Below are 13,575 nucleotides of genomic sequence, written 5' to 3'. Positions count from 1 at the left end.
ATATTGCTTAATTAGTCGATTTTATTGATATATAGATTGACCTAATTAACATGAACAGATCTCGCTCAAAAACTAATCAGTTCTAGCCATTACCCCTAACATTATATCAAATTTCATTATAATTGAGCCAACCGTTTTTTAAGAAAATGATGACACAGACAGACACACAGACACACACAGATGGACGGACGGACAGACAGACAGACAGACAGACAGACATACACACAGACACTGCCATTTTAATACCTCCCCTTACAGAAAAAATAGATTGATAGAATCTGATACTTTAGTGTTTTTGCTAATGTTGGGTATTACCCAAGGTAAGCAATTAATATGGGTGCCAAAATTTCCATATCTTGTACCATAACTTTGACTTTGGTGTGGAACCATGGTAAAATACCTGGGGAATTTGGGTAAATATTACCTACTTCATACTGCCCTTAACAAAATCACTGCTCTTTCACACAATTTTTGTGAATACTCATAATGAATTAATATAATAGGCTTTTAGATTTAGAGGTCAATTTAGAGGTTGTGCTTTGGATAAGGCAGTTTTTAAGTGATCGACCACAACGTGTCCTTGTTAATGGTCATGTGTCTGATGAACTAACCATAAATACAGGTCCACCACAGGGCTGTGTCCTTTCGCCCATTTTGTTTTCAATTTATACCAACGAAGTCAGGCTTTCTAATGATGTTTTAACTCTTATCAAATTCGCCGATGATATGGCATTAGTTGTCGGACTGAAAGTTGAGGATTCTTTGTCAAAGTACTTTCTAGGTATAGGATATTTGTGCTCTTGGTTCATAGACAGTTTTCTCACGTTAAATATCAACAAGATGAAGGAATTAATTCTTATTAATCGTAGCAGCTCAGATAAAATGAAACCAGTTAGTATTGATGGCCAGGATGTGAAAATAGTGACGTCATTTAAGTATTTTGGTTCTCACATGGATCAGAAACTCAATTTCAGGGAAAACACTGATAGTATCTATAAAAAGGCTCAGCAACGTCTTTTTCTTTTGAGGAAACTAAAGAGTTTCAACGTTAGCACCCATGTTCTAGTCTCTCTATGTATCGTTGCTGCATTGAGAGTGTTCTAACTTTTAATATCGTCTCATGGTTTGGTCATCTTTCTGTTATAGATAAGACAAGACTGTCGAGAATTGTAAACATATGTAGTAGACTTGTAGGGTTCAAGTTCACAGAGCTTGGAGAACTGTACAAACAGGCTCTCCGTAGGAAAGGTATGTCAATTCTCAATGATGCATCTCACCCACTAAATGACAGGTTTCATTCAATACCTGCCTTCAGGTCGCCGGTTACATGTGCCTAGGGCTCATAAAAACACTTTTAAGAAGTCTTTTATCCTGTTGGCAGTTGCTGTTTTAAACACGAGCATTTCAAAATCATTCATTACCTAGGGACAAAGCTCCCATCTTATGCAGTTTAGATTTTTAGTCAATTCTGGACGGTTAATGTGGTCCTCCATTTTACACAACTGTAGCATCTTTGTCTTTTAATGCAACATTAACAACAAAACACATCATATCATATCATATCCAAAAAAAAGTTTCATTTCATAATATTACATCTAGCTTTAAGCTTGTAAGCTTAGTAATTTATAAGCTATACAACTAGTCTGATATCTTCTTCTATTCAAAAATACATGCGTATCACTCCTATTAATCTTATGGTATAATGAAATGACTTTTTTTTTGCTAAGCTCTTCAGTGGGTATTCTAGGCATCATATTGATAATCCTCTGACCTCTTAAATGCAATACAATGACATGCTGGTATGACAACATTCCATGGAATAATCCACTCCAACCTACAAGAAATTTTAAGTTCAATTTTTCCAGATGCACAAAAGGTTATATAAATATGTGATGTTTTAACTTTTACAAATAGTGCCAGGAAAATGAGAAATGGTATCTATTAAAGTAAGGTTCATGTTGGTGGAAAGTAGGGTGTTTTAATAGTGACAAATCTTGCATTGTGCTAGTACCCTCACTGCAATGGTACAAGTGTACCAAAACTAATTCTATACTTCCTGCATTACCAGTAGTTGGATTTTAAATTTAAATTTTAGAATAATTTTTGACCAAATTCAAAAATTCAATAATGGCATAATTATTTTACATTGGAATCAGGCAAACTGTCCTTACTTACAAATCATAGTCAAAATGATCCAAGAGTATTCACATTTGATGACATTTTGCAAAATACAATTTTCTCAAAATATTCAGCGATGAGAAATGATAGTAATGCAAATGCATAAAGCAAAGTGCTTTTGACACCATAACACTGTACTTTGGGTATAGGGTAAAGGTGCATAATTTCCATAACTGTATAGTATGACTTATTTACACAGTACTCTGTCAATATACATGTAGTGATTTTCAATTATTGAGTAGCTTTAGTTCCAATGTCAACTCTTAAACCAATATTTCAACCACTACTACAAAACTACATCACTGCAAACATCTGGCTGTTTCCATTAACAACTTATGGCTTACAAAATATATCAAAAAGCTTCGGAAATGGAGCAGAACAACTGTAAGTTTGCAAGTAATGTACATTACAGAGGAGGTCAAAATCCTGCAGTGATATTTTCAATGACATACTTTCAGTTTATTAGTGCAGCCATTTCTTAGATAATGTCTCCCTAAGGATTTAGAGTACACATTGTAAGTGCTAGCTAACTTTAGTGGATTATCCAACCAAAATGCTGATTGTATCATTATCTCTACTTTTAGTATTTCATAATCTATGTGACATCACCATTTGTTATCTCATGGTAATGCCATTGAGGATTATATACATAATGATTCACAAATTGACATTTTTCTCTGAGGGTTGATATATTATACAGTCTATTTGTTGGATATGGTAAGCAACCATATCACAAATACAGTTATTGCAAATGTCATCAAAGATTGGAGGCAGTTTATTATGATTGAAATAATGCAATTTTGATGTGAGCCCTACGTAGGTGTGAAAATAAAGCAAGCTACACATTGGAAAATTTTTACAAAACCACTGTCACCATCATAGCTGAAATAGCATGATTATTTCACAGGAAGTCACATTTACAGTTTTCTATGAGACTAGAATACTAACTTAAGTAACTGCTGAGCATTTCAATTTCCTGCTGCAACAGGACAGTCCATTGCAAGCCCACTATTCATATCACTGCACTGACTACTTGATTAATGTTACAACGAGTAACACTGAAGTAAAGCACTTTCTGTATGTGCTACACTTGTTTATTCATATCAAGTGTAAAAGTATACTGTGTCAATTGGTTTATTTCTTTACAAACCTAGCATGTAGCCTTTCTAATGTTGTCAATTAGCAAATGAAACAGTATACTTTTGCTGATATGGACGCTATAAATTATTGTGGTATTATATATATATATATATATATATATATAACTCGGTGAGTATCAATCTGCTAAGACAGTGCTCTATACCGCAGTGGCAGAGCGTAATAGTTTTGGTAGTACTGGAACTCTTTCTTGGGTGTAACTCGGAGTTTCACGCATATTGCGATCATCAGACACTCTGAGGCCTACTCTCTGGGTATGCTGTATATATAGAGTGTAGACAATAGAAATACCATCACTATTGTCTGTGTCGGTGGGTAGGTGTTGTATGTGTGGAGGTGTTGGTTGTTATTGTGTGGGTTATTGGGTGCGGACAAGTAAGTGTTGGCGGGTTGTTCCATGTTGGGCTTTGATGTTCCGTTAGTTAACGGGTTTAATAGTTTAGGTGATAGATGCTCTATTGAAGCTGGACAAATAAAACTTATTCTCGTGTCGGCATTTGGATATCAACTCAGTTCTTTTGTTTAGTGTGGAGCTTTTGTCTGCTTTAATAATAGTTAGTTTTTCGGTTAAACACAGGTTGCATCGTTTTGTTTTATTGGTGTATGCTTGGGCTTTCTTGTTGATGGACCAGGATACGGAAAAAGGCTCATTGTTTCTTTTCAGTTTCCAAATGTGTTTTGATAGTTCTGTGCTGTTTTCGTGTTTTTCATGTTTGAATGACTGTTTGTGGTTGGCGTATCTCTGTTTGAAGTTGTTCTCTGTTAGACCGATATATACTTTTGTTTGTTTTCCAAGCCACCGTCCACGGAAAGAAAGAAAGCCACTTTTCATATTTTGACCCACAACAAAATTGTTGTCTTTGATTTGAGAGCACACAGCAGTGCACCTACAGTAGCTGTCTCACTGAAAACCTATACCTGGATAGACATATACACTGTACTGTTTAATAGTCACTGTGCTATTCATGAACTGTATGGCAATTGATGCATGACATGGAACAGAGGAGGTATTCAGACCTGATTTTACATTAAAATTTGTATACAGTAGGTTCACTGGGGTGCGCACTGGGTGAATCATCTTAGCCCCATCTTCTATATTCAAAGTAATATCAAAGATGTGTAAATAGTAGACTTGGGGACAAAGTTTTTTATGTCTCAGATCTTTAAGTTTCACGCAGCCTCAAAGGCATGCAGTTTCATCCGGCCATCTATGAGCCCTATCATCCATATTTCTGTGGTTTTTTACCCTGAGAAAACTTTTCTGTCTTTTAAGGAGTAATACATCTCATCACAATATTTACATTTAAAGTATGTCTCCTTTCAAAAAACTGGACAAAATCTGACCAATTAGACTGGATGAGTTATTTTATCCAAAGTCTGTGATTGCTAGTTTAACCCTACACAGGACACATCAGATAAGGTCTTTCCAATTACCAATTCAGTAATTTTAAACTTCTGAATATATCTATTATGGTACCTAGTGGTGTTAGCTTTCAATTACTCTTAGCCTAATAGTTTTCTGTTAACGTTTAGCTTTTCAAATATTCCATAGATGTAATCTCTTTCTAGAAAATCAATACTTCAGCTTCATATCCAGTAAAACTCCATACAAACACAGCTCAACTGAAATGTATAATTCTTAACTTCTTCACTATCTCATAGTTATCTTACTAAAACAACAAATGTTGAGCAAAAGACTTTTCCATTTTTTTTTCACTACCCTGCATTTTCCCACACAAATTTGTTGAGCAAAAATCTTCTTAACCGTCTTGGATTTTCTAAATATAGGTATTCATTTGCTGAATGATTATCCAGTTGCCTATCAACCCTGTTGTTATTTTTGCAATATACTACAAATGGCTATTGGCTGTTGCTATGGGTGTGGTATTGTTGCTAGGCATATTTACATATTTTTGGAATGTCCATTCGCTTGTCTATGAATCTCTGATGTTATCTTTGCAATATATGTGCTCATTTGGCTGTTGTTATGGGCATGGTCTTGTTGCTAGGTATATTTGCATACACTTTTTGAATGTTCATTTTTCTAAGAATCACTTTTTGAATGTTTCTTCATTTGTCTCAGAAACCTTGTTATCTTTGTGAAATACACCACAGCTGTTTTGCTGTTGCTATGGCCGTGGTCATGACTGCTAGGGGTATTTGCATATATTTTTTGAATGTTTACTCACTTGCAACCAGATGATGTTGTTATTTAACCAAAATATACTACCATTTGGTAGTTGCTAAGGGTGTGGTCATGGTTTCTAGGGCCAATTGTGCCAAAATGTTTTGAAGAAAATCTGCAGAATAACACTTCTAGAAACAGCTCACAAAGTTTCAGTCTTATTGAACAAGTACTTTTTGAGATATACGTTTTGACCAAAATTCACACATAATTTGCGTATCACTGATGAAATCATTATATGCTTTATATTTCTTCATCTATACACCCCCAGGCGCATCCCAATCTGCTTAGTAGTTTTGGAATTAAAGATTTTTGACCCAAAAGAAACACTGTTTGCCCTAATTTGCACATCACTGATGGGATCATCATGTCGTGAACATTTCTTAATCTAAACACCCTTAAGAATGTCCCCACCAAATTTCAGAGATCTGCCCTGTAGTTTTTGAGTTTAAGTATTTTGACCAAAAATCACATTTTTTACCCAAATCACACACCGGTGGTAAGATCATTTTGATTTTAACAATTTCCCAACCAGATACCCAAGGTAATATTAAAAAAATAATATCAAAATGTAACCAAATTACAATTATTTAGCAAAAAATTGTTGATGTCGATGTGCTGATCAGAATTTATCATGACAAATTAAGACTTAATTGTTTTATTTACCGTTTTACAGATTTCAGGTGTATTGTCTTGTATGACATATGAACACAATAGGGCAAAGGGCAAAGGGCAAACACAGCAGCCTTGCCTTGTTCAGGTTTTAATCAAATTGATCAATATTATACAGAATGAAGTAACTTTGGCCTGTAATAGTGAGGTAATAATCACATGGATGCAAACAACAAATAGAATTCTAGATCAATCTGCTGCATTTCACTCTCTACAGAGAGTTATATTGAACATTTTCAAAATATGTCTAATTCAAGTGATAATGATGTGTACTATATATGTCATGCTAATAGATGCAATAAATTTTCATTCTTCACATTATTTTCATATCATGTCTGTAAATATTCCCTTTCAGGTAAGTACCTCTAGCAAGATAACCTTACAGGTCTCTTCAAACCGTTAAACAATATATCATAGAAATGTGGTGGGTGGCAAAGTAAATTTATAGGAATCGGATGGTAAATCTTAATGTACAGAAATTTAGTGTTGAATATATGTACTACCTTTAACAGCAATTCTGCATTCCACATTATCTACCTATAGCATAAAGATGACATTCAATGTTCAGGCCAATAATTAGGTAATAATTTATCAGTAATATTTCTCAATAAAATGATGTCATTACCCAATATAATCTCTTTGCTCACTATGAGTGCCATTTCTGCATAGTATGAGTGGTACGATAATTGTCACATTGCAGAAACGGCATGACCAGAGATACGACGAATGAAGAGGTTATATCGGGTAATAACCAATTGATCATTTGCCCATGCCCATAGGAATTCAAAGAAAATACACGAAAAAAAGAACACAGCCTGCTATGCACTTTGTGAGACTCTATTGTCAGGTGACATTCACATGCCCAGTCTACTGACCCTGTTAGCCTGCTTTGGTGAAATGTTTCAATGATCATCACATTTCATTACATATTGGAGTAAATTTTCATAAACATTTTGAAATATAAGTTTGGTGGTAGTTTAGGTTCTCTAGAGGTTTCAGAAAAATGCTTTAATATGTGAATGATTGTGAGCATAACTTCTTTAGTAACGAGCAGATAACTAATTGCACTGCTGCTGGAATTGAATATACTTATTATTAAGGTAATAATCACAGATGTTAAGGATGAGTATCCTGACTTTGTCATACTAGGTCAAATTGCTCTTGTTATACCAGTGTCATCAGCACATTGTGAGAGAGGATTCTCAGTACAGAATGCAATCAAACAAAGGGCCAGAAATAGACTGAATCCTCTTAGACTAAACAGGTTAATGTTTATTAAACTGGTTGGCCCTGTCATAGATGACTTTGACTTCCTTGAAGCAGAATGTAAAGTACAAACTACCCAAAAAATGTACATGTATTACAGTATAACAAAGTTGTTCTTATCGCATCATGGATGAATAAAGACTGGCATTAAACTTAAGTAATATTTATTTGTATTTTCATTTGCCTTTTCAATTTCATTCAAATGAACTTAATTCTGTTCTTGCTTATTTTGATCTCTCCAGTATACTATTTCCTTATTTCATAGACATTAATTTCTTGATTTTGTGAATGACCCCCAGATTTGCAGGTGGGACCCCCAAATTTTCAGACCCTGGGTCCCAAGAACCCCCATAACCCAAAATTGATGTAAAACCCTGTATGTTAGTGTAGTACATGTAGCATATACATAGTGGGTGACCTAGTCATGTTGGCAATACTTTTGCAAAATGATGTCCATGTACCTGTACAGTATATGGTTGTCAATTTGTAATTTAGTGTACGCTCATAAATAGTATCATTTGAGTATGGATATTTTTATTTTGAAAGACATTATATGGCCATACGTGATTACATCAAAGTTGAAGATGTCACTATTTTGTTTGTTTACGTTTGTTTATGTTTGGAATCACCCACCGTGGGAAAACATTTTTAGCTCACGTCTATTTTACTGCATACAACTAATGGATCTACTCTTACACAACATTTGAATTCTTACTTATTTGTAAATTTGAAATAGACTGCCACCAGTCCCTTTGGAGATTTTTTTGTCTCATGTGGTCACTAACATGTGGTCACTAACAGCGAACAATGAGAGAAGAATACTAAGACTAATTTGCATATATAGTAACCTTGGCACCCTCTTTTGTCTGATTAACTGTAGTAATCAGCAGACCTGTCTATCGTTCTCTCTTTGTTCGCTGTTTAGTGACCACATTTCAAGCCACATTTCACATCCTTGTATTTTTACCTCCCATAAGGGAAAGTTATGTTAAGCTTTTGCCTCTGTGTGTGTGTGTGTGTGTGTGTGTGTGTGTGTGTGTCCATGTCTTAAGAATGCATTCCTCAAATTCAATATAATTTGGTACATGAGTTAACAATAACAGCACATATGTCCTATAACGTTTGTTGATGTAGTTTTTATTTTAATGATAAATTTGCATAATTAATGATTTTCAGTCATTAAACTATATCTACAGAATGCACACTTAAATTCTGCAACATTTAGTACATACATCTACCATAACAAAGCACACATCTTATAAAGCCAGTTGGCATAGCTTTTTAGTTTTATTAATGTGTAATTAGCATAATTAATGATTTTCAGTAATTATTAAAGTGGCCATATGGATGGGAATTTGGTATTTATTTTGGATTTTTATTTGATAAAACAGCTTCACTATGTTTTACTACTTGAAAAAATAATGTGAAATAACATATACCAAGTCCATGTTCACATCTCAATAAACAGCAAAACACTGAACAATGTGTAAAATGTTTGTTATTGTACGTACAATAACAAACCTTTTACACTTTTTGCATCTTTTTGCAATGTATTGAGTTATGAACATGGACTTGGTATATGTTCTTTTGCTTTATTTTTTCAAGTAGAAAAACATAGTGAAGCTGTTTTATCAAATAAAAACCCAAAATAAATACCAAATTCTCATCCATATGGCAACTTTAAGCCATATATACAGAATGCACTCTTCAATTCCACAAAATTTGGTATATGCATCAACCACAATAAGCACATATGTCCTATAAAGCTTGTTGGCATAATATTTAGTTTTATACTTTTAATGAGTAATTTGCATAATTAATGATGTTTGATAATTAGGTGATATCTTAAGATTGGAACCTTCAATTTCATATAATTTGGTACATACATCAACCACTAAAAGGCACACATGTCCTATAAAGTTCGCTGACATAGCTTTTACTTTTAATGAGTAATTTGAATAATCAATGATCTTCAGTAATTAAGCTACACATTTTGTATCTTGGGAAAGCACACTTCAAATTCCATATAATTTTGCAAATACATCAACCATATTAAAGCATGCATACCCTAAAAAGCTTTAGTCTTAATAATTAATTTGTACATCAATTTAATTAATTATATCTTTAGAATGAAAGCTTCAAATTTCATTATTTTGGTACATCATAAATCAAACATAATAAAGAGCACAAGTATGTGTAGCTACATATTTATTTGCCAGAGGTCAAAAAGAAAACAAAATTTACATATCACGTGAGGAAAAGAAATTAGTTAAGTAAATATATCGACAACTGAAGAGTAAACAAAAAAAATAAATTTAAACTTCTGGCTGGACCACAAATTAACTAATGAATTTTGGTAATTAGGCTATATCCTAAGAATGCAAACACCAAATTTCATGTAATTTGGTACCCTCATCAACCACAACAAAACACACGTGTTTTCATGTAGTTTATACTTGTGATGCGTAATTTGCATAAATAATAACTTTTGATAATTCCTATAAAGCTTCAAATTTCATATAAAGTGGTACATATATCAACCATAACAATTCACATATCACCTATAAAGCCTGTTGGTATAGTTCTCAGTTTTAATGAGTAATTTGCATAATTAATGATTTGGGGTAATTAAGCTATAACTTAAGAATACACATTTCAAATTCCAGATAATTTGGCACATACATCAACCATGACTAAAGCACATAAAGCTTGTTGGTATAGTTTTTAGTTTTAATGAATAATTTGCATGATTAAGACTTTCGGTAATTAAACTTCATATTCAATTTACCTTGGTATACACATCAACCATAACATATCTCATGTGTTTGATGTATAAATAATCATTTTCGATGATTAGGCAATATCTTTAGAATGCAAGCTTTTAAATGTCAGATAATTTAGTATATGTATTGATGGTAAAGAAGTGCATGTCATGACGTGTGCTTTAAAGCTTAATGATGTAGTTTATAATCTTAGTTTGCATAATTAATGAATTTTTTTTTCATAATTAGGCAATATGTTAACTATGCAGCCAGTTAGACATAAAATGTTTTAAGATATCATGGGTGGTAAATACTCCTTCAAAAGCAAGAAGTGTCCAACACACGTTCAGGTGTTCTGGGCGGCAATGGGTTAATAGTATTTCTCATTGGCAGTATTGATCTTTTTAGACTCTGCTAAGAGACAAGGAAAGATTATGATCTATTTTCTATGAGACAAGGGAGTTTTGGAATGTATGCATACTTACCGTACAACAACATATCAATACAATAAAGAAACTCTCCAATACACCAGCATTACCAACAATCCATGTCAAACGTAAAAACAAAATTACACCAAGAATGTTCTGAAGACATGGAAGATAAACACCCATAATGGTTCCCATTTTTGTGGCCTGGAAAAAGAGACAAATGAAAGGAAAACATGTTAATTAGTAAAATCATTAGAATTTACATTGTACTTTTACTGTTCTGACATCAAGTCTATAAGTATTCAAATCAATATTTCTAACATCAAATCTGTACGTATTCAAATACATAAATAAATAAATAAATAAATAAATAAATAAATAATAATAATAATATTAGTATAACTTTATTGCCATTTGCATAAAAATGTGTCGGAAATTGGTTTTCCATGTGCACTCCTAAAAAGAGGTGAATAATATTGAAAACAAAAGATTGGAAAGAAAACAGCAATGAATAAAACGTAGCTCAGAAAATGCAAGTGAAAAGTAAAAATAAAAGATAGAATTGATGTAACGCATTAAACGATACAAAACACATGATGCTAAAAAGACACAATGCTGAGACAAACTTAACACTAAAGCAATATTTCTGACATCAAGTCTACAGGTATTCAAATCTACATTACTGACATCAAGTCTATAGGTATTCAAATCAACATCACTGACATCAACTGTATCTTTTCTAAACTTTTACCCAGTTTCTTTTTCTCTTCTTTGTTTTCTTTTGTTTGTTTGTACATCTTGCACAACAGGGATCTTTGGAAGAAGTGTTTTTGCAATGAAATGATTAAATGTATATGAAAGACAAATTAATAAATAAATAAATAAATATAAATAAGTCAACATGTAAAATGTTGGTGACTAGTGCTACCACTAAACAATTTTCACTTTGTATTTCTCAACAATCGCACGTAATATAAGTGATGTAAAATCATAAAATGACTCTTTACAACCCAAAGTTTACAAAAATGCCTTTATTTTCTAGAGTGGTGGTCCCCTTTTAAGCTTGCATAGTCTGCCATACTATGTAGTATAAATTCAGTAGAGAACCCATGTAAAATGCATGGTAGATTTTGCCCACTGTAATACTGCCCTTAACAAAATCACAGTACAATTATACTAAAAAACAGTTAACTTTCCAAAAAGATTTAGTTTGAAATCTTTACAATTATTTGATATTTCTTCAACTCTACAAAAACTGAGAGGTAAGTTCATGTTGTACTTGTACTTCAATTTCCTTCAAATATTTACTTCTATACATTGTGTGTGTGTGCTCCACTAGTTTAAATTTACTACATATACTAGAAGATGGAATGGTAGGTATTCTAAAATGAATTTGGACCAAATTATGAATCTGGGGAACTTGGTTATTTATTATATACATCACACAGTACTTTGTTTTTCCACCAAAAGGACTCATTTCACTAGCCCTTTTGACAGAACATCAGAAAACTAAACATTGTTAATTCCAAGCTGCCAGCCCTTTCAAAAATATTCTGTTTGTGATGAAAATTTCTGGTGCTGTACTTTTTTATGTTTAGGGGGACCAAGAAAATTAAATTTTGGCAATGTGTGTCTAAAATATAGTAATAAGAATTCACAAATCTGGCTGAGAAAAGGCCTACTGTATACTGGGCTAGGTAGTATGGGAATAAAAAGATAGTTAGGAGCTTCAAACATCTGAACACAATGAACCCCCCCCCCCCCCCCCAGTTACAAATTAAACCAGTTGTAAGAACAAAAGGAAGAGCAAAACATTCAAGATTATACCCAAGTACAAGATTAAAGGGGTAAAATAGTTATATTACCATCAATAATAACATACCTTTTTTGATTGCTTCCTTTTAGGTACTTCTTGTTCTTCATTTTCTATAGATTTTTGTGGGAAAGGATTGTAGTTGACTAAACTACTCAGTAGTGTTGATATTTTGGGTCTTACTTGCATCTCATCCTGAAATTAATTCATACACACAAGAAAAGTTTCAAGTTTGTATACATATATCTAAAATCTAGGATACAAAAAAGCTAGTGCTGTATGAGTATTAAGCCTAAATATATAGTTAGTCACAAGTAATGTGGTACTACACTTTCAGCTCAGCTTATTCTCTGGGCTTCATGCATGTATAGCTAGATATTGTAAAATTGTAAATCTGACTGTACACATGTGAAGCCCACAGAAATAATGTAAGCTGGAAGTGCATTTTTACTTCCCATAAGGGGAAGTTATGTTATTTTGTTTTATTTGGCATTATTTTTTTTGGTGTAAAGAGGACATTTGATCTAACAACTTTGATGTGTTTCAAGGGATCATCTTTTACAGTTCGTCATTGACTTTTTGGCACTTTTTGACCCACAACACACATCTCTGATGCGATCATTTTTATTTGAATAACTTTTCATCTACACACCCTAAGTAATGTCTCAATCAAATACCAAGGCAATTGGTCCAGTGGTTTTCAACTTTAACTCATTTTACACACATTTCACTATGGCACTACTGAACTACTGAACCTGGGTTCAGTTGTGCTAAGGAGGCAGGTATTTTTTAACTAACTGGGAGGGGGAGGTGTGTTTTTGGTAGGGGGTGGGGGTGAGGATCATTTTGAGAATAACACTAGAAGTGGGGTGGGGGGGGGGGGTGGAGTCATGTTGAAAAATGACTAAATAAGTGTCATTTTGGAGCCTTGAATTGAAGTGGCTCCTGAACAACTGTAATTTGTCAAAATTTTCTACGACAGGAGGGAGATTCCCCTTATCGTGCCCTCCCCATCTCAAAAAAATTGTGCCAATGGCAATGTAGCACAACTGTATTTGGCTGTTGCTATGGATGTTGTTTTGTTGCTAGGCATATTTGCATACATTTTCGGAA

The 13,575-nt window shown here is 33.4% G+C and overlaps 1 protein-coding gene across 3 annotated transcripts in view; it reads right to left on the bottom strand.

The window, feature by feature from the left end:
* LOC144437657 (solute carrier family 12 member 4-like) overlaps window positions 1–13,575 on the bottom strand; it is an 80,951-nt gene that overhangs the window by 45,268 nt on the left and 22,108 nt on the right. For all 3 annotated transcript variants that reach the window (XM_078126650.1, XM_078126651.1, XM_078126653.1), the window contains 2 exons: window positions 12,532–12,657; window positions 10,707–10,853 (listed from right to left, as the gene is read on the bottom strand). In XM_078126650.1, coding sequence (XP_077982776.1) covers window positions 10,707–10,853; window positions 12,532–12,657 — 273 coding nt within the window. The remainder of the gene's footprint in view (window positions 1–10,706; window positions 10,854–12,531; window positions 12,658–13,575) is intronic.

The sequence above is a fragment of the Glandiceps talaboti genome, chromosome 7, assembly GCF_964340395.1.
Source record: "Glandiceps talaboti chromosome 7, keGlaTala1.1, whole genome shotgun sequence".
Taxonomy (NCBI): Eukaryota; Metazoa; Hemichordata; class Enteropneusta; family Spengelidae; genus Glandiceps; species Glandiceps talaboti.
The sequence above is the reverse complement of the archived record's forward strand: the minus strand, read 5'-3'. Positions and strand labels throughout refer to the sequence as shown.